Raw genomic sequence first — 23406 nt, forward strand, 5'->3', positions numbered from 1 at the left:
TCAAAATCTTTTCCTGTCTACTTGATCTTGTTTCTGGCTTTTATACTTCACTATCTTTCATTCATTGTTTTACCCTGCTATTTACCATGCCAGCTAAGTAATTTTTCCTGTTTTGTGACACATTTTCTCAACAAGATGGACAATCTCAACAAATTCCTTTATAGAACTTGCAAAATGAAGCTATAAAGAAAATTTTATTTCAGTGGGAGAGTAGTGAGTGCAATGGAAAAGACAGCTGAAAGATGGTGCTGAAAGGACACACTTGAAAAGTGAAAAATCCTGGATTCAATTAACACTGACTACAAAACCAATTAGAACAAAATAATTTGGTGAAAACATTTTTTTTCCCCACTCCACTGAATAGTGATTGCTCTAAGTATACTGAGCTGGTTTATCAGAAATAAATGTTATGTCCAATCCATTAAACCTTCTGTGTCTGAACTTGGACTGAAAGTAAATAATCCCCAGATGGCTGTTTTAACACACATACAGTGCCCCGGCTCTATCCCCCACCAGGAAGAAGGAATAGCCATGTTTTATACATTTTTACAAGGCAAAGGTCAAAATTGCACAAATCCTCAACATTAAGGCCTCACTTAATTATGAATGGATCTTCCATTTGCATAAGTCTGCCAAGACATGACAATCCCTTCTTCTCTGTAAAATATATTGTCCAGAAAAAACTCCTAATTCATTCTCTGAAGATGGATGATAGAGCAACAATGCATCAATTATTTAAATACATTATGCTTTCAGCCCAAAAGCAGCAGTGAACTATTTTCTTCCCAAACAATAAAGCTGTCAAAAGAATTAAGAGTCAGAACCACAATAAGATCTGGATGATTGGATTTAATTCCAAATGGTGATCAAATGTATTTCTAAAGCAAAATTATGGGCTGTGCTTAATGTTTAATCAAGTAAAATATTTCAGCCAAACCACAATTCTTTCTGATAAATCTTCTACAAGACACTTTTGAAAATATTTAATTAATTTTACTTCCCTGGAGTAACAAAAATATCCTGTATATGAATTCAGCTATTGAATTCGTAGTATGAAGTTTTAAAAACCCAAATTACATAGTGGGAATAGTGGGAATGTCTAAGCTACAGTTGGAAATAATGAAAGAAAATAATCATGGTAAATAAATAAAAGCATCTTTAGCCAAAGACAGAAGTAATAAGAATTGATTTTAAAAGACAAGAATTTAATGTGTATCTCAAAATATTCCGCTAATGTATTTCAGTAATAAAAGAAGGAGGAGCAATGGAAGATTATTTAGAAGCATTTAAATAATACTTCAGTCAACTTTCAGGAGATTACCTCATTGATACTTCAGTTTCAAAGCTTTAGATAATATAGTATTAATAATAAACCTGTCATTCACTTATCTTAGTAGCAGTTTCCAAAATGAAAATTTGAACAATTTTCCATAATTTACTAACACTTTGTCTATTACAGTTCCCCTACAATGAAATGCATTTTGTGTACTCATTCTTGCTATCTCTTTCACACCGTTAGGCTCATTAGTCATTTAAACAAAAGAAAAATGCTCCCTGCATTACTGAATATTTATACTTCCCTTTATTCAAACACTTCCTTACAGTAAATACAAGAAATTTCCCAGATATAGATGGAAAGAAGAAAAACATCAATCTTTTTAAATGAGTAGGCATGAAATACAGTAAATTAAATACCAACATGTAAGCATCGTATGTCTCAAATATTTAATTATATTAAAACAAGCAAAATACTCTACTTACCTGACCAGTACTGCTGGTTGCCACACTGACTTCTGCTGCTCCTTGACCTTCATTCTGCCTCTCTGTATCATGGGAACCTGCATCATGCTTGCTTTGAGGTGCTCTCTGTTAATACAAGAGTTTATGAAATTACAAACAGAAATTAGGTACAATTTATCATTCAGAGTTTTCTCGGCTGTGAGCACATCAAAACTGCATCCTCAGGAAGCCACTGAGCACCACTTTGCATTTCATAACCCTGAGCCTCAAAAATTAACAGCCGACACTGAACGCCTTCAAAAAACTATGAGATGAAAGAGAAGCATATCCTCTGAGGATTACAGCCCTGCAAGACAAAGGATCTGCTGTGACACACAGCAGCACCATTTTCCACCAGCTGTGCTCACATCCCTATCAGAAATGTAATAGAATTGGAGCAAACAACTGCTCTGCTCAGCACGTGATCCCTGCTTTTACTGGGGACCACGGCCAGCACCGTTCAATTAAGCTTCACGTTCAAAGATGAATAATTTCTGCTTGAACAGAAGGATATCTGTACTGTAAGAATATTTCTAAATGTCAAGGACAAACAGTGCAGGAATTACCACTTTAACAGGAAAGAAATTTATATAGCCTGATACTGATCCATCTAAAATTTTGTCAAAATACATTTAACTAATGTGGCAAGCTGGTACAGACAGGTTTCAGTTCCTTTAGGAAAACAGATTTTTATACATTTACATAAAAATGAAACTGGTCTCCCTGCTGCTGATAGGCATTTAAATGAGCAGTTATGAAATACATGAAGTATCAAACGTCATCTATTAACGTGTTTAAAACATTTCAGATTTTCAGAAAGACATGGATAGTCCATGGAAATGGCTGAAGTCCGGAGCTGAAAGCAAGATTATTTTCTAAATATTGCTTTTGTTGCCAAGCTTCAATTCACAGACTGAGAGCCTACTACCTAACAGAAAACACAATCTTAATTAATTTGTTTAGCCACATATGGTCTATGTCATGCAGTTTCTATGTGGCTCTGAAATGTTCTTGAGCTGCAGAGCCTAGGATAGCAGTCTGCCTCTTGCTTTAAGGATATTTATCTCTGACTTTTAGCAATGCCTCTCTTCAATGTACACACCCTGGAACATCTTTGGATACTCTCAGTGATTAAATTCATACAGTATCACTGGCATAAGTAACTGTTCTGTTCATCAAAGATAGACGAGTCTCACTTAACACTGAACAGAATTTCAGAAACCAGTAATCAGCATGTCAAGTGATTAATTTAGGGATAAATTTAGAAGTGTAAACACAGTTGAACTAAAGGAATAAGGTATGTAAAAAATACAAGATATTACACGAACTAGTAATATGAGAAAATTGGAAACAACTACAGGTAATTCCTTGACATTATACCTTCACTTATGGAAAATAAGTAAGCCACAAAGCAAATCTCAAAGTATTTTAAGACACAAAATGTTACTACTTTTTAAGATCTGATCTCTAATTTTTCACCATCTCTGTCACTGTGTATGAAACTGCTATTGATGCTCACACAGTAACTGAAGAAATTTTGGTTGTCAGTACAAGAAAGGGGCACCCAGTCAAGATCAGGCCTTGCTGTACATGAGGTGAATTCAGTATAATGCTGAATTCCTGTCTCACAACACACTTCAATCTTGAATAAAGTGTAATTATGGGTTTGACAAAATTGAGACAGAATTTTCCAGTCACTAAATGACTGGAAAGCACACTGAAAGCAGTAATGGACATGCCTAGAGGTGAAAATCTGAATGGTTCATTAGCAAGGCTCTGACCTGCTGGGTCACCTGAGAGGAAATAATATTCCTTTCAAGAACACTCCTGGGGGTTGGGACAGGGTAGTGAAAATGGGGTGTATCTATTAAATAGTTCTGATGCATCCACATCAGAGACACAGATATTTCATTCCCTGACAAGAAAAGTTTCTGCTCTCCTTTAATACTTTCTACTTCTATAAACATACATTTGTTTGCTACATGCTATTTATGAATGAAATGCCTTCCCATTCCCCCTAAGCACTTTCAAGAACACGCCAATACAAAATGTAGTCAACTCACCACACAAAATAATTTGCAAGGCAGTTTTTAACAGTTACTAGCAGGGTTTATCTGATTTGAAATGCAGAACGTGCTCACAATGTGCAAACCCCATTACTGTCACATGAGTCATCAGCTGGAATTGAACACCCAATCTGTGAGCTCTCAGTGAAGACTCCCTACCACTTCAGCCACTGAAGTAATTTGAAGTGAGCTGTCCTCTTCATGCAGACTGGCACAAAGGAGTTAATAACAACACAGGCATCAGAAAGCAGGCTATTAATTGAAAATGGAGTATTTATATAAATATGTATTACATTAATATAATGTATAACATTATTAAACATATTTATTCTTATATATGAAAATAGCACATATCCATGCACATGGATAATGTAAACATATATTTGTATAGATACAGTATTATTGTAAATAAATTAATATTAATCTAAAAGATTGCAGATTAATGGTTAGAAAGACAATATAGAAAATATAACTGAAAATACGTCCCTCCTTCATGGTGCTTTTCAACACTGAACACAGGACCTGTGGAAGAAAATACATAAGCTACCAACCATATCAGCAAAGAACCAGAGCAAGTGACCAGCAGCAGGCTCTGTAAACCCTACGTGAGGCACAGCTGCCAGAGAACAGCAATCTAGTCCCCTGGGTTAAACTGCACCACCTGTTTAGAGGCATTTAGAGACTTTTGAGGAGGCCTAAGCTGGGTTTGTAACCCCTGCCATTGCTGAATTTTGGCATCGACCATGAAAGTTAGTTTGACAGAGTTCACTTGTTTGCTCTTGCAGCAGAACTGTGGGAGACTGCATGTGCTGATTACAGGGACATGGAGCTCCTCCTTCCATCACATTTGCCACAGTTTTCTAAGTTCTTCTAAAGACAGCAAGAATTATCATTATCAGTTATTAATTTCCATGTATTCATTAGTAGAGAATTATAAACTCTAGCTAGCACAGTAGACCATGACTATTTCTGCTAAGAAAGCCAATTACATATAATTTTACCTAATGCTTTGTCAACGTGAGATGCCAGAGCATTTGCATATTCATTAGGAATCACCATTACTTCATATTAAACACAACAGACATACATGTATAAGTAAGACATATATAAGAAATGGAAAATACAACAAATTAAACTAAGTAACTGTAAGAAATAATTTTGCTACAGTTGATTAGAAGACAAAAGAAAGTCTTGTGAGTCAAATAATTGAGAATGCTCCTGGTCCATCACAGTTTAAAACCTGCTGAGAATAATAATCTCAGGAAGAAAAAAATCCTTTACATTTTGTCTATGGCAACACTGTGTAATGGAAGCATTTTCAAGTTATAGATATTATGAAAGAAGGGCCTGTACCACTACTGCCAAAAATTTCCTTTTTACTTTTGAATAATTTCATATTGTACCTAACAACTGAAAATTCTTTCTGGACAGGTCTAACCCTACAGTGGAAGAAGACCACACCACTTCAATTTTTTCTAGAATCATTCACAAGACTTAGCAATTTACCAAACCTTAAAAATGTGATAAAATGCATGTGAGAATTTTCTCTGCTCATTGAGATTTCCAAAAGCTGATTTTAGCTGCAGCATTATATTTGGTCTTACTCTTAGAGATACATTGCACTTGGGTTCCCCAGTGACTTGCATCACCACAGCACTTACTGTATCAGCAGACAAACTGAGATAATTATTATTGTTGTTAACAGGTCTTTAAAACAGAAGGAGCACATTCAATTTGGTTACTGGCGCCAGAAACCAAGAAATAAACTCTCTAACCAATTTACCAGGTCAGAAAGCTATTGTTTCTTTATTATCAGTGCTTAATGCGTGGGGAATTCTCCTTGAAGCATGCTCAGTAACAGACCAACAGGCCAGAGTATACTCCTGAAATAAATATATATTAATCACATTTCCTGAATACATGCATATATGCTAATTACTTCCATGGACTTATCTGGATATGGTTCAGACCTTCTGTTGAATCTTTTCTCCTTGAGAGTATCTCAAATTTATGTGATCAAGCCATAAAGTACTTCTCTTAATCATTCTGTGCTGTCACACACAATCCTTGTTCTCAAAACTAACAGATCAGCTAGTACATAATAATTACTGATATAAGTAAATAAGGAAGCATTAGCTGGAACACAACTTATTAGTCACAGATGTAGGGAGTTAACACAAGGCTAATCTCTGGCATTGTACTAAGCACTGTATGGTACAAAACTAAGTATTAACCACAAATACAGGGATCAAACACTATTGTGCTAAGGTTAAAAGAATTTTCCAGCATTTTCCCACTTCTGCATAGATTTCTTCTTAAAGAAATATACTTTATCAGGTACAGGATAAAAATAGAAAAAATGTCTCATGTTTGTATTTTTCAGTTATATGGACTTTGCAGTGTGACTAAACCACCAGACAATTTCAGAATTTGTAGGAGATGGTCACTTGGAAATGACTAAAACACACTGTAAAGTATTAGGGTGTGTCTAGTGACTGTCTCCTTTACCACCATCAGCATGCTAGTAAGTCTGTCCTAAAATGTGTAACTATGCAACCAGATATCCAAACGTCTCCCAGATAAGACACAAATGAAAATTTCAATATATCAGACCTTCAGTGTATGAGGCAGCCAAATAATTTGGTGGAAGGAGTGAAAAACTATGACAAAACCTATTTTCTGTAGTAGCATCTCAACACTGTTTGAGTCCCTGAGCTCAGGTTAAGTTCAAAATGCTGTTCTTTTTTTTCTACCAGAGTAAAAGATAAACACTCCATCTGACTATATGGAGCATCTATCTGTTGAGAGGCTGGTCAACCAGGTGGGGAGAGCATTACACCAGAAATAACAGGGGACAGAAGGTAGGGCTGGCAGGCAGAAGCCCTGACTGGTGGGAACACAAGGGCAATGCACACAGCTGAGATAAGAGAACGTCCTTGGTAAAAAGGCACACAAGGAAGAACAAGGTGCAGCAGTGCTGCCTTGCTGGGAAAGCTCCCAGGCCTGTGCTGGGCAATGGGCACAGCCAAGTGCTGCTCTCCAGCATGGCCCTGCATGGCTGCTCAGAGAGCAAGCAGCGTGGTCAGGGATAGGGATGTGGACTGAGAACTGCGGGAATCTCGCTGGGGTGCAATCAGCAGCACACAGTACAGCTGGAAGCAAACTGAGTTCAATATTGTCCAGCATCTGTATGCTGGGACTCGGTGCACCCTCCCCAAGGTGGAGAAGCTGATACAGCACAGGGTTCAGCTGCCTTCCAAAGGGACCTGAATGGGCTGAGGGGAAGCTCAAGCTGTTCAACAAGGGGAGTGCAATGCTCTGCACCTGTGAGGGAACAACTCCAGGCACCAGCACAGGGCTGAGCTGTCCGGCTGGGAAGCACCTGGAGGTCCTGCTGGGCCATCCTTTCAAAGGCCTTGTGGCAAAATTCCAGCAATGTCCTGTGCTGCAGTGAGGGGCATACTGCCAGCAGGGCCAGGGAGGTGGCTCATCCTCTCCACTCAACATCCAAAGTCCTGTTCAGGCCTGCCCAGCACAATACAGCTGGATTTACAATGGATTCACTAAAACAAGCCCTCTGCAGACTACAACAGTCCTTAAGGGTCCTGAGCATCTCTCATACACAGAGAGGCTGAGAGAACTGAGACTGTTCAGCTGAAGAAAGAGATGGCTCAGGAAGATCTTGTCAATATCTATAAACACCTGGACTGACTTATGTCAATAGACCAGGCAACTTTAATTTCACGTACTACAGTCTGCATCACTTACAAGAATTGATTTTCCCCCAGATCTTAGAACTATGAAACAAATGGAAAATTTTCATTTACAAAATGGAAAAATATACATCCTTTAGTGATCCAAATGATATCCTGAGCTTTTTCTGTAGCTATTTTGGGTGAAGGCAAGTAATAAAATATTCATATCAAACACACAATTTAATTTACCATTACAAGAAATGGAGCTGACATTCTAAATGAATTTCCACAAGGGCACTTTTTGCCAATGGCAGTTACTGCTATGGACTTTGTAATTTACAGGAAACATCCTGCATTTCTTAATATAGAACCCTGTACTTAAACACTAAAATATACCAGGCTTCTATAATGAAGTCTGACAGAAGCACTATTCAGCCTTTTTTTACATCTTATCTCTTTTAAAAGACAAGCAAACCATGAAGCTGCTTATCACAGATTCATAATTACAAAGGCATGTACAACTAATTGTTTTAATTATTTATAAAACCAGAACTCAGCCTTCATAAGCATGTTGCATATTGACATTTTAAATGAAATTTCAAGCTAAACTTTTAACTTACATATGATTATTGATAGAAGCTCTGCAGTAGTATGAGGACTAATACAAGTATTCCATTCTCAGTCCTTTAGAAACAGAGCAAGTAACAGTCTAAGAATATTGACTACCTGATTAATTGTGACATCAACAGCTGATGGGAATAATCCTGCCTACCATTTATTCAAGTATTTTTGGGTTTTTAGAGAAAATATACATACCACAATAAAAATAGGCAAGTTATTGCTCACTAACCTCTGCTTCAGCTGCTTGTGATTGCAGGAGCTGTCGTATACGAAGAATGTCCTTCTCTATTTGTTGAATTCTGGCCACCCTTGCCTGAAATGAATGGATTTTCACATATGATTTTGTTCAAAAACTCCTTTTACTTACTGTACAGAGTGACAGCATGAAGAGTTCTTGGCAGATACTGCTGACTAAAAAACAAACCTACTTGAGTAGGTACATGCAGCAGGTACTACATGCAGTAATTCAAGTGTGCTTTGTAATGAAAGGGATGATTGCAAGCATTCAAAAGAGAAGCGAGTAGTTGGGGTTTTAATAACATTGAATACTCGTTTGGATGTAATAAGTCGTCACACAGCACCCACTTAACTATTAAAAAATGCTCCCTTTAACATGTACAATATTCATGTTTCTGAAACTGACATTTTATGCAAATTATTTCACTTTCGTACCAAATATCAGAATTTTACTTGCCTTACAGAGATCTGAGAGATATCTTCATTTGCAGAGTGGCTTTGAAGGTATGAGACCCTGACAGATTTCTATTACATTCAGTTGCTATATTGATTTGTGAATTGTACTTATGTCCAACCTCGGAGATTTTCCTCTCTTACAAATCTCAAAGAATTTAGCAGGCTAAGTACATATATATATATATATATAAAAACCTACATACTGCTTCTTTGGTTTATCTGGGATTTTACAGACATCTCTGAATCAGTCTTTTATAGACATGTTGCTACTCATTTCCCACTGGAACCATTCTGTGGTTAGAAAAGGGAATGTTAAGAGACTCCAAATGTAACAGGATACACGTACTCCACACAAATTGTACAGTGAAGCACAGGATGCATTATCAGTCTGTAAAACAGTAAGTGTATGACCTTGATAATTTAATAAATTCACATTTGACTTTAAATGTAGGCAGAAGACCAAACGAATTAAACTCATTAAAGTATTTTTTTTTGTGTCATGGATAGATTTGTGAAATGGGCATATTGTTGAAAAATGTTCTGATGCCTTTACTTGATTAACACTTATAATGCTATACTAGAAAAGCAATCTAGTGGACACTGCAAAGATCATCATCGTAACCAACCTTATTTGACATATTTATAACCTGAAAATGGAAATAAGATGGACTTTCAACAGGTGCTAATGCCAGAAGATGCACAGGCAATAGAAACACAATGCTATCTAGAAAATTTTGAAACAAAAAAGGAAGTCTAATCACAAAATATGAATTACTGAAACACACATCAGAAGCACTGTGGGGAAAATACCATAAGCATCAACATTTAGTAGAGCTGGAAAGCTGTGACTTTAAGCTATAAATTTGATTTGATTTTGTAAAACAAAGTACTGGAAAGCATAAAAGCTTCAGCGCAGAGGCAAACAGATATTTTATCCCACCCTTTGCTCCTGGTTCAAGAAGTTTTTCAGTATTAGAAAGATAATAGAAAAGTATTTCTGGGAATATCTATGCATTGGTGACCAAACACATGACTGATTAAAACACTTCTCTCACTGTCCTTAAGAATTACTTGAATTTTATCTAGTTATAGAATAGTCAGGGTTGGAAGGGACTTCGGAAGGTAATTTACTCCAAACTCCCTGCCAAGGGCAGGAACATCTTCAAGCAAGTCAGGTTGCTGAAAGCCCTCTTTGACCTTGGATGTTTCCAGGGATGGGGTCCCTGCTGCCTCTTGGCAACCTCTTCCAGTGTTTCACCACTCCCACCACAGAACATTTCTATCTTGCAACTAATCTGAATCAACTCTCCATTAATTTTAAGCCATCACTCCTTCTCCTACCACTATTCCCTGATAAAAAGTTTCTTACAGGTCCCCTTTTAAGCACTCAAAAGACACAGGTCTCCCCAAAATTTCCCATAAATTGAGTTTCTTTCTGTGTAACCACCAACATAGCCAATAAAGGGCATCAAGAATATCTGAATATCTTTATATATGCACCTAAACACAGGGAAAAAAAGCTGTGCAGATGGAAACAATTAAATATTGAATGATTTGTCAAGTATTATTAACTGAGTCCTCCAAAGGGACAGGAATTCTATCCACCTTTTCCAATTTCAGTTCAGGGATTTAAACATCAGATCATTCTTGTAATTAATTTTCTTCTAGTACAGGGAAACTGGGGAGTTCCACTAACCAGGACCGTACTTTGTGCCAAACACCGTAGAAACAGAAAAAAGGGACGCATTTCTTGCCACAAAGAGGTAGAGCCTAATGGCAAATGGGCAAAACAATGGAACAAGCAACGTTTTTAACTTTAGAACCTACTTGAGCAATATCACCTTTGATTTCTATTTGTTCAACTACACTCCTATTTATTATTATATTTACTTGTAATTTTTATTAACATAAAATATTTGCAGAAAGTAACTTTACCTTTGAAGTTATGAATTATTTGGCTTTTACTGTCCCAGAAATGTGTCTAACAAAACAAAAATAAAATTCCTTCACACTCACAGTGACAGAAAAATAATCGCTATATAGAAAGCAAAAATAAGGAATAACATTTTGCTTATTAAATGTTGTCTGCCTTCTTTGTTTGGTTGGGTTTTTTCCAAAATAAACATAAAGAAAAGACAAATGCGTTAATGGCTTGGTATACATACAAGACCATCATATAAATGTAACAGTACTGAAATCTTTATCTGTGTGAAACTCCAGGATCTAAATTTCTTTTATCTTTAGTGGTCTGCTGCTTTAGCAAACTTTTAGAGATCTTGGGATCAATTCTTTTAAGAATGGTAATTTAATGTAAGATTTTAAGGAACTCTTAACCTCAAAAAAAAGATCCTTTTTGGTCTGACTTGAAGGAAAAATAAATTCTATGTGAACATGAATTCAGTCTTAGAATTGAAGTATTTTTAAATATATCTTACAGAAATTAAGTTTGCTACTACTTATTACTAAATATATTGGCTTCAACATTTGAAGAAATAAGAAAAGTAAAAATAAAACATCGTTAAGAATGCTTTTTTCCTTTTTTTCAAGTAAGCACTACTATGTGAAGTTACTGGCTTCAGATAATAGCTACAAGTTTAAAAGTTAGTGTAAATCATTAAACTAGCTGAAATAATTTGTCAACAGCCTTCTTATCCATCTTTCTGAACAACTGCTGGGCATGTGCTTGTGAGCAATCTTCATAGAAGACATCAACAGTGAGCTGCTAAGTTAAGTTGCTTCAGAAGGAAACAAAGCCAAATCATGCCACACAAAAAATGGAAGAAAGCCATTGTTTAAAAGTTCACGAGAAAGGGCAGCTACAGAAAAGTGCAAAAGTGCAACCTGGGCAACTGCAGGTTATCAGCTCTCTCACAGAATAATCTCTGGGACTCTTAATTTAAGATGTCTGCAACGCCAACCTTTATGTGGCTGAAATGTTCCCTCCCTTAAGCCTGCATTTTGAACAGTATTGTGTATCCCAATCAGTCTGGGTGGAAAGAAAATATTGAGCAGAAAGAAAATGGTTAAACTAACAAGTTGAATATCCTTGCCAAATACAAATGTTTCATTTTGCACATTTAAAGATCACAGTGAAATAATGCACAAATTGCTCTTATGCATTTGCATATCAGTGAGCGTCTACACATTTTTGGCACTGGTCCTTGGCAGACAGAAATCAAGAGGAATACCAGATAAATTCACAAGCAGCACATGCAGAAGCAGTTACTTTGTATTCAATAATCTTTATATAATCATTTTATAATATATATATTATTATATATAATAATCTTTCTATAATAGGCACTGTAATTTCTGCATGTAAGTGCTACGCACATACAGAGAGAAAGTGAAACAGCTGTGACAGACTCCATGTCAAACATTAATTCAGAAGCCCATAATATATTTCAACATGATCTTGGCAGCATTCTTCCCCCCACTAAAATTAAAACCCTTCAAAAATCAAGGAAGAAGCAAATTCAGGGTCAACTTGATTACTTCCACATAGTGAGATGACTACAGCCAAGTTGTGTGTCTGAATAATTTCTTTTAATCCCTGCCCAAGTGCATTTAGGATGCTGCCAGCAGCCTAGCCTGCCTGTTTAGCTTAATTCATCTTCCTCTAACTTAAGCAAGTTAGCAGCAGCAGAACTTTCCCAGGAGTTTTGCTGTGCAGGACCTTCACTGGGGACAGGCTGGTACAAACTGCACAGCTGAAACTGTGCAGGGCATCACCCCTGCTGATAACCCTCAGTAACTGCCCTACAGCTCCCAGACCAAGCCAGTGACTCCCCACGCAGCCTGAACCTGGGCCTGCCTGAGAGCATCAGCCAAACGCCTGCACAGCCCTGCACACGTAACCCACAGCTGCAGGGTATCTCCGTGGCTAAATACTTTCAACTGTCAGAGTTTTCTGAAAAGTCCACTAAATTACTCACTTTAAAACAACTATTCTAATTACCTCTTGTAATCAGTACAGTTGCTTTAACTTAAATGTAAAGCCAAATTAGAAATGTTTCTCATGTAGTAAAATTTCGTGTTGAGTCAACGTAGCAAGGGAGGTAATGTCTAAAAAGACTTTCTACTGAAAATACTGATTATCATCATATTCACCATAAAACCCTAAAATCTTACTAAATTGGTTATTTAATACATCTAGAAATAAATGGTAATAAATAATCCAAATTGTTGCTTTTCTGCAATGGAGGATTATTTCTTATAACCAGCAACCAACTGATTATTTAATTTATAATTTGTACATGATTGCATTCTGATTTATACTTCCAAACAGGTGGGCCATGTGGTTAGGTATGTACATATCATCATCATGAATGCAAAACAACTCTTGGTGAGAGCGAAAAACTCCCAGATATGTAACTGAATTACATTTTACTTGAACATCTTGTTTGAAAAGATTATCCCCTGCTATATCTTTTCTGGCTAAGGAAACTTAACAGTAGCTGGATTTTATTCTAAACTCAGAAGCATGAAGAAACACAGCAAAAAAGATGCAAAATAAAGCAGTTGCAAATACAGTGGCTTTTGTGAAGGTAAAATGGTAGTAAATTGTAAGGAAATTATAATTAAAAAGTATTTTATCTTTGATAGATTGTCTACATCTGCTGAATCCAAAGGATTATTTACAACAGGCAGATGAGGGTACTTCTTGCCCTATTATTTCTTATGTCCTGATTCTATTTTGTATTTGAAAGGCTAACTAAATGCTGTGTTTACATACAGTTTAAAGATACAATTACCAGTAATTTAATAAATATGCAGGAAAACTTTTCCCCTTGCTTTTAATGGTGGAAGGCAAACTCTACCTGTGCTCGCTTCTCCATGTCCTGACAAGTGCCCAGCTGTTCTTCCATTGCAGCTCTGATTTGCCTGGCCTCATACTCCAGCTGCCTTCTGGTCATATCTGTTTGCAAGGAGAACTGAAACCAGAGTACAGGGAAGGCATTTAGCAAATACTATTGATGTAAACAATGTATTTCTCAGAACAAAAAGCAGGACCATTACTTTTCTATAATAAATTTCATAAAACAGAGTAATACACTCTTAAAACATGACTGCATTAGAGAAACAAGAACGCAATGATGTTCAAGCAGCAGACTATACCTGAGTTTTGTCAAATTGCTGAATATAATAAATAAGCACTATGAAATCATAATTCCCTACAGGAATATCTGGCTGCTACCAACAAAATTGTGATGTGTGCCATCTGAATTGGCATTTTCAAAACTATTCAAAAGTATTAAGCTACTGCACTCCCTGTGAAAAGAGCACAAGTGTTAGACCTAAGAGCAGCAATACAGCCTAAGGGAGGACTTTTGAACTAAAAGATATTTTGAGGCAGAAGCAAAGCCCTTCACTGGCTTTGGTCTATTACTCAGTCTGTAAATAAGTAAGTCTCCAAGAGCAGTCTTTCCAGAAGACTTCACCAAGGTCAATTCAGAAAGTCAAAACAAGACAATCATCTGCAAGAACCAAATGTCAGTTTGCTGTGTCTGGCCTAGGCAGTAATGGATATAAATTGCCACAAAAGGTCTTTAGTGTGGATGTTAAGTAGTGCATTCTAATCCTAAGAGTAGCTAAGTGAACTCATTATCTATGGAACAGAGAAGAAGACCTTAAAATTTACAACAGATTGACACAGAGCTGACAGTGCTTTGAGAATGGGCTGAAGTTCCTCAAAATCTTTTTCATGCCTTCTCCCTTGGTTGTGGTACTCTGCTAAGCTTGGCCATGACTCAAGTGTTAGTTCTACCCACCAAAGAAGTGCTTCTGCTGTCTGTTTCCAGTTCCAGAAGGCTGACTGATCCTTCATCAGGTGTGACTCTTTCAACCACACCTTCCCAACTCTATGTGTGAAGGATGCACTTGAAATACATCCATGTTGCTGACATCTAACAGGAAATCCTACATTATGTGGGATATCAGACATTATTATCCCAGGTAACGGTGACTTGAATGTAAATGCTTTGGAGATGCCACAGTAAAACCTTACAGCAACACCAGCATAAGCTATAGAATCACTTTACCGGGGAGAAGAGAGTTTGCTATAGAATCACTTTACAGGGGAACAGGGGAGAACAGAGTTAAGGAAGTGTACTGACATGCATTTGTCATTAATTTGTCAATTAATTTGTCATAATGACTTCTCAATGTTCCTCTGTTTTCACTGACATTTATATGATATGTATGAATTTTGATGTGTAGAATTCTATAGGAAATGCATCATTTAAGCTAAGTTATCATTACATACCGAATGAAAAAAAATTTTGAACTAAAGTGATAGTAGAGAATGCCACCAAATTAATTAAATACACACAGCATCTAAACAGAGACTGTAGCACACGACATCTCACCAAGCACTCAGAAGGTACTTACATTTTCAGTAAGAGGGAGACTATCAATCCTTTTAGTCAGGTTCTGAAGCTGGGCATAATACCAGTCCTTTTCCTTCTCTTCCTTCTCAAGCTCCGCAAGCAACAGAGATCTATTAAAAGCAGAAGGAGGAAGTTTCTCATCATTAACACCTCATTTCCATCTGGAAGTTTAAAGAAGGCACCATTTGAGTTCAGTTCCCTGGTCCTGGCTAATCAACCTATCCAATCATCTGTGCTAAGCATTTCAGGTTCTTATCTATGAGACAGAAAAATATACATATTTCTCTAAAAATCACTACTCTAAAAATCCAACGCTAAGAGATCTTTTGTGAAAGCAAAACCAGTTATTAATGGTGTGTTAAGTTGTACCCAGCTTCTTTCAAAAATATACTTTGTATAGTGCAAACAGCATTTAAGAAAAGGTCATGTACAACCCTCAATCCTGAATTACTGAATTGAGAATCTTCACCTTTGCACTGTCCTTTTACTTGTTTTGTCACCCATAGCAAAACTATGGGTAAAGCACACAAAATAAGCCATTTCTGTGAGTGTCTAAAATATTTTAAACCAGTATTTTCCACCAAATGTTATAGACAAGCTATATTTACAGCTATTAAATATATTTTAAATGGGTATCATAAGCATACTGCATACCTGAGTAATAACTGGGAAAGACAAAATGAGTAATATATGCAGACTACCAAGGAAAAAAATTATTTAAAAATTTCACATACTACTTGTATCAATCCTTAAAGAACTGAATTTTATATAATTCTAAATCTCATGAATATAGTAAAATAATGCTCATGTCTACAATACTCCTCAAAATATACACCAAAATTTTTCAGCAAAATCTGGCTAGTAGGAATAAACAGAAAAGCCACTCCTTTTTTTAATACAAGTTTATTATTTTCTTTCTAATGCTTTCTGTGAGTACTGTTCTTCCTTCTGATGTTTTAATATTGCTCATTAACAGAGATGACAAAACCAACACTTAGCCAGAAGACAGAAAGCTGCATACAAGTTTGCCCAGTATTATTTCCCATCCCTTAACTTTTGCATCCCTCCCTGGCTCCAGCAGTTCTGAGCAAATGAACCTTTAATAAAGCACACAAACACATTATGAATAATTCTTGTAAGTCATTAAGGAACAATTACACAGCATACAGCAAAAGTACAAATTTCCCCTGACTATTCTGATAATGAATCACAGACATTATTTGAGAAGGTAATTAATGTTCCACACAGAATAAAGAAGAAAAAATTTAAAATTTGTATTTAAAATAATATGACTTATTTCCTGCTTTAAAAATATTTCAAGCTAATTTTGATGATTTAAACATTTATTCCATATCCTATACAAGTGGCTTGGCCTGCGTGCAAATGGAAAATTTAATTAGAGGATCCCTCCGCTTGAATGTGACACTGGAAAACTACACACATCTAAGAGTGCTAAATGTTTGTAAACATGAACAAAATGACATAAATTTCCAGACTTGATCAAACAGTCATGTTGGAACAGATTTAAGGATGCCAAGGTTTACAATAAAAATTATTGAAAAGAAGTAACAAACAATTACCATAATTTGGCAGGTAAGTGGAGCACTATCACAGGACGGCAGTAATTCTTCAGTCAGAAGGATGTGGCTGGCAGAAATTCCTAAAGTCCTTAAGACAGACTGAAGGGAAAACTACTAGATGGTGCTTGGGGAAAGCTCGTTGAGGAAGCTTTTTTGCCTCTCACCTGCCCATTCTCTTGCCACACAGCCCTAGTGCCTAATCTCTGTACAGACTGGAATTCTGCATGGCTTCCCTTTTTACCATCTTGAGTGCCCAGGCACCAGTTGTGTCCAAGATGTGGAATAAAATTTGCAAAAGCACAATTAATGCAATCCTTATAAAAAGTATTTTAGCTTTTGAGGACTTGCAAATGTGAAAGGACTAACTAATTCTGCCTCCGGATGTCAGAGAACTGGTAGCAGAAACTGGAGGGATTACTTTCAGCTACATAAACATGTGATTAAGTTCCTCTTAGGAAATGTAGGGTACTCAGAATGTGACACAGTGTGTCATTCAATCTGTTTTGACATGCCCAATAGATGCTGGAAGCAAGAAAATAACTTAGGAACCATCAGTGCTGCATAAACAACATAATGCATAACCCGAGGGTGACTTGTTTTAATATTGTCATTTTGTTTTCTGAAGTGATGCTTCATATGGGATTACTAGTTTGGTATCACTGCTCCATGAGAATTCAGGTTTTGGCAGTCTCTAGGTTCACCCAGCACAGAACCTGAAGGGTTGCTACAACTACAGCAGGCAGCACTTCAGTTTCCATGAAAATAAGCAGCAATAAGCAGCAGTTCTCTGTAGATGTGTCTGATAAGCTGCTCCCCCCGTTTAACGTTGCTCTCAGATACTATTCCAACTAGAAGTACAGCTGCTTCTCAGCCTTCTGGAGCTTCTCGGCGTTAGGAGAGGATTTAAAGTGGAAGAGCTGCTACTGGTCATGAAAAACAAGATGGAAAAAACCAGCGCAGTTATTTCACCTTTTTTATACCCCTAAGATGTTTACATTAGGACTCTCACAGCATCAGAGAAAATTCTGTTCTCTGTCATACCCTGTCAAGTTCACTGAGAATTCAGCACAGCAAATGGGGAAAGCTTTTGGAACTTTACAATATTTTTATGAGTTAACAGAATGTTTTCAATTTGAGCTGTTCTTCTGAAGGGTGGGTTTTTCAAAGACCTCTCACATGGCACTTTTGAAGCTCCCAGCAATAGAGGAAGCTGAATGAATGCAGAAAACTCTTGACTTCTTTTTCAAGTATTTTCTGCATGATTATGTCAATATTATTCCTGGCTAAAAGGGAAAGGGAAACAAACTATATGCTACTCTACTTGTATTATGTAAACTACAACTATAATTAATACTTTCACTTCAATTGGTGGGAGATAAAATAACATCTTGAAAAGCACTGCTGATGCTGTAAAGTTTGAGGTCAGTTCTACTGGCCAGCCAAAAGGAGAAACACAATGGAAGAAAGAAACCACAAGATAGAAAATGCTCCAAATCAACATCAAGGAAATAAAAAAACAAATGGCACAAGCCAGAAGGAATAAAGAATGCAAACATTTTCATATAAAATATATAACATTTCAGAGAAGACTGTCATCTTTAGTGGCCAATTACAGAATTTAAAAATGTGAGATTATTAAATTTGCTAAATTGCCAAGGGCAAACACACAAAAAAATTAACCTGCAGTGGACTCTGAAAAAATTTCTCGTTGATATAAGTATCAAGTATACATTGAAACAGCCAGAGAAAACAAGAGATATTTCATGATTAGAATATTCTAAACTGGCAATTTAAAAGCACAGTGCTGCCACTGCCCATTTTTCTCTTTGTCTTTTTTTTAAACTTTGGAATTAGAGGAGAGCCAAGAAAATTATATATGTGCCAATAATTTCATCTTTATTCTAGCAGGCGAATCAATTGATAAATTGTCTTCCTCTCATAAGTTCACTTTCAGTCAAGTGGTGGGTTGATCCTGACTGGATGCCAGGTGCCCACCAAATTGCTGTAAATATTTTAATACATCATGTAGTCCTCACACAAACACTGCTGCCCTTAAGTAGCATATATTGTACCAGCATGTTAAAATACTGAATGGAAATGGTCTCCTGCTGCATATTTCTACAAAGTGTTATTTTATTCTAAATTATTTTATGCTTGTCAAGTTTAACACGTTCTTGAAAGTCTGCTTAAGTGCAAAAATCCAAAACTGATTAGCAAATATATATTACATTTAGAGACACAGAAATTTAGTAAATATGCCAAACAAATTCATACACAAAACACAGGAAAATAAGTGTTTAATTTTCTTTTTTTCTTTTAGAAATGGCAGTGGTTTTAGATGTACAGTCCTATAGCCCCCAAGTTGTGATTAATTTAGCTAACCAGGGTTCTTACCAGAGCCCTACAAGCTTCCACTTGTACCCTGAAACAGCTGAAAGAACAGAGCAGTTTTGCATTATCTGTCATTTTACTAATAATGAAGCCAGATGTGATCTAGCCATGCCTCCATATATCCATCTTCTCCATCAGCACAAATATTTACTCCATCAGCTATGACAGTAACAGTGTCTAAGCTACTCTGAAATTAAAACATCCTCATCCCTTTTCTACAGCATTATTTAAACACAGGCTGGTTTACTGCCTAAGCTGTCTTCACTGCCAAGAAAAATGTCCTAAGAACAATCACCTCAGAATCCACCAGGATGGGGTAAGATCACAGATCATAAATCAGAGGTGCTAATCACCTTAAAGAACTCTGGCTGCTATAAACACTGCTTGTTCCAAGTGAGCAGGGGTTCACTGGAACCACACTGAAAGTTCCAACTATGTTTAAAGATTTTAGTATCACCTGTAGTAAAACACAGCACTGGAATAATACAAGCAAATGCACAGTTTGTTAAGACAGTAAATAACAAACACATCAGACTCATGAAGAATAAGATGAACAAGAAATAAGATTCACAAATTTCTAAATATTCTTATACAGCTCCTCAGAAATCTACATTTTATGCAATAGAACAAGTGTCATTAGTGGTGGTTCTGGCTAAAAGTTAAAAAATTGAGTGGTTGCTACAACAGGCTCAGTATGGACCCAGGGCAGTTACTTTTATTCTGCTGATAGGACCAAAAACACCAGGGACCTGGATCTTGGGAGAAAAGCATTGTCCTTTCAGGTCTTAGCTGCAAAAATTTTGCTGAACTCCAGAGAAAATCCTTTAGAGAAGGGGTTTCTAGAGGGCTATCCACAACATGCTCGTTAACCATAAAGCTTTTCTATTACAACTTCAAACTGGATTTTTTTGCTAGTTAATGTCTACTAGGCATAAAAATACTGTATTGCAGTTTATCTGGTTTTGCAGCCCACAGCTTGATATCCCATCCATTAAGTAGGAAAGAATCTTTAGGAAACCCTGTCTTGCAGATGGGCTTCTGAAAACATCTGGTATTTTAGTCAGATTCATTTTAAGAAATAAAGATGGGTTCAGTGGAAACAGCTGCATGTCTCTTAACTTTGCATTTCCTTTGTAAGTGACTGATGAAGTGCTACAATTCTGTATTGTGACTTGAAAGTATGTTCTTCCTATAAATGGGTACCACTGCCTTTCAAGAAAAGAAATTCCAGGATTTTGTCGATACAAAACATTTGATGGGAACAACATCTTGAAGATAAGAACACGTGCTTTGGTTGATGCATTTGCTGAGAGTGTAGAGTAACAAGGTAAATGTCTGCTAACAGTAAATAATTGATAAACCAGTTATGATACTAAACAATCATTTGGAAACAAGAGAAAACTATTTAACCATCATCTTGTTACAGCTTCAGCATTTAGCAACAGTGGCGAGGCGATATGGAAGAACACTGCACCCTTGCTACTTAAATATATGTGAGACAGTGACAACCTGCTTATCAAAACAAAAAAACCCTTCAGCCAGCAAAGAGTAACAATGAAATGCACAAATGAAAAAGCAGTAGAAACTGAATGATACTTCGTGATTTTTAAAGTATTTTTCTGCATATGCATTTAATAAAATGTAGATTCCTGGTTTTTTATCTGTCAAGGTTAATGATAGGTGAATACACCACTGATCAAAACCGTATTCGTGACAGCTAAATACTAAGTGTGTCAGTAAACTTCCACATTAAGATTAGAAGTCAATCCATATTGGAAGAAAAATAAATTTACCTCTCTTTTTCTAGCTCTTCTAAGTAACCAGTGCTTTCTCTGCTTCCATTCATAAAGCCTCTTCTTGGAAATGACCCCATGGGGACTGGGCTGCACTCCCCTGAGCGGCTGGACACGGACCCTTCCCGGCTCCCATATGAGCGCACGGACATCTTTGGCCTTAACTTCACCCCAGCGAAGCTGGTGCTTTCCAAATTCAGTTCTGGATAATAAACAGCAAACATTTTTCAGAGCTGAAGGTTCAGTAGCACAAAAAGATCATTTCTTACTTCCCGAACAAATCCATGTGTTTTTTTATGGAAGCATTTTGCACAGAAATGCAGCAAAAATACTGTGAACAAAAACAATGGATATGGTGGACTAGGAGAACAGCAGTTATCTGACCAGATGGCCAAACTACAATCCTGGCAATCAGAACAGTATCCTACAAAAGCCTGCCTGCCTCTTTCCCAGAGGACTTAAGAAATGGACAGAGTTTTGCATAAACATCATATGAATTACCTTGTGACCCACTTCCTAACAATTTCTTTTCCGGAGGTCCTGCAAATGTTTCACCATCATGTAACAGATGACTACCCTGTTCATCCCTATGAAATTTCAGGGTCAGTGGCAAGGATGATGGATGAATACAGGGAGTTAGTGGTCTGGGCTTGCTGGCACTTCCCATACAACAGGATACACACATTCCAGCCCGTGCTATAGGGAAGGCGGCATAAATAAGCAGAATGACAGAAACAATTCCAGTAATATGACATGGAGAGTGCAGGATATGCAAACAAATTTAGAAAATTGCTGGAACTACACCAACTGTTACTTTTTTTTTCTGAAGAAATGTGAGTTATATCAAACATAATTCATATGAAATCCTAGAGTTACAGTAGCAAAAGTATAAATGGAGAAACTTTTTTTTTCCTGAGAATGTGTCTTAAAATGTTTAGCAAAAATGTTCAGGCACTGAGACTATGCCTAATCATCAAGGTTAGTGCTGGAAAGAAGATACAATTGACTCCAAAAATTTTATCACAAACTAAAAACAATAGACAAAGAAATCAATCTACTTAAAACATAATTCTAGATTTACCTTTAAGTCGCTCCAGTAAGTCAATTTGTCCAGAAGATGCCATTGTTTCATCTTCAATACTTCCTTGTAATTGTTTCAGTACCTCCTATAAGAAATTAAGCCTAATTAAGAAATCCTTACAATAGTAACACACAAGGTAAATACATCCTATCCTACCCTAAAGTGCACATTCATCTAACAGCTACTGAGACACTGATGTAAATTATATTTTATGTGAGCAGTGATCAAGAGTCATAACTTTAATTCCCATCAGATATGTTCTACAATGTTTACCCCAGCACTGTCATGATGCAAAGTGTATCTTGCATAAACCTATCTGGCAGTTCAATCTATTGGATTATTTGAAAATTCTTCTCAAAGTGAATACCAGTTATTTTGAATTAAGAGATGGATAAATGTAAACACAGAGAAATCAGCCAGTCTTGTAAAAATAAATTTTGAATATGTAACTAAGAGAAAAGTATCTTGACTAGAGGCAATCCCCAGGATTTTTCTTTGAGGCTTTAGTACCACTGTAAACCCGCAAAAAGAATCATGTTATTATTAGTACAAATGCTACCATTACCATGCCTGGAAGCAAAAGATTTAGGTTTCCTTCATGGCACCTATTATTTGTATTATTACTACTTCTATTTCAACCACCATCAGGCCCACCAGAAAGAGATGTAAATTCCTTCATGCAGCTGAAGCTTCAAATATGAGAATACTGCCATGTGCTATTGAAACTACATATGATAAAATTATACAGCTGAAGGAAATAGTTCTGATCTACAAAAAAATCATAGTAAACAATGACTATTACACTAAAGGGGTCTGGTAAGCCCCAGGTCTTGAATGCTCAGTGGCCTAAATTCACGTAGGAAATTAAATGCAAGTTAGTGAAAGTCTTTTCAATATCATCATGACAGATGCATCAATAGCAAGAACAAATAAAAAAGATTGGCTACAAGGCAAAAAGCCCTTACTGAAATTTAAAATATCATTTTTCATACTGTGCCATAGAAAATATTTTTAGAAGCAGCAATAGTCAGGAGGTTAAACCTGAATTAAACAATTCTGAATTAATGGAAGGTATTCTGTAATTTTCATATATGGACTCTGTACACAGGATTGTAGTTTTGTTTAGATCTGAAAACTAATGAATTCTAGACAATTTAAAAATATGCCCATACAAAAGTTTTTAAGAGTCTGCCATACCTTACTGTCAATATTACTGGAACTTACACAGAATGTATCTTTGCAACTTACATAGAATGTATCTTTTAAATACATTATTCTCTTTTCAAGAGGAAAAAAACCTTTGGCATCTACAAAAAGT

The 23406-nt window shown here is 36.5% G+C and overlaps 1 protein-coding gene across 10 annotated transcripts in view; it reads right to left on the minus strand.

Annotated features, from left to right (window-relative positions):
* APC (APC regulator of Wnt signaling pathway) overlaps positions 1-23406 on the minus strand; it is a 93882-nt gene that overhangs the window by 23802 nt on the left and 46674 nt on the right. For 4 of the 10 annotated variants that reach the window (XM_085568148.1, XM_085568150.1, XM_085568154.1 and 1 more), the window contains exons 3-9: positions 22089-22173; positions 21008-21209; positions 15245-15353; positions 13675-13788; positions 8391-8474; positions 4332-4367; positions 1762-1866 (exon numbers count right to left, since the gene is read on the minus strand). In XM_085568148.1, coding sequence (XP_085424274.1) covers positions 1762-1866; positions 4332-4367; positions 8391-8474; positions 13675-13788; positions 15245-15353; positions 21008-21209; positions 22089-22173 — 735 coding nt within the window. The remainder of the gene's footprint in view (positions 1-1761; positions 1867-4331; positions 4368-8390; positions 8475-13674; positions 13789-15244; positions 15354-21007; positions 21210-22088; positions 22174-23406) is intronic. The other 6 variants (XM_085568151.1, XM_021524795.4, XM_021524796.3 and 3 more) reach the window with 2 other exon arrangements.

The sequence above is a fragment of the Lonchura striata genome, chromosome Z, assembly GCF_050655825.1.
Source record: "Lonchura striata isolate lonStrDom1 chromosome Z, ASM5065582v1, whole genome shotgun sequence".
Lineage (NCBI taxonomy): Eukaryota > Metazoa > Chordata > Aves > Passeriformes > Estrildidae > Lonchura > Lonchura striata.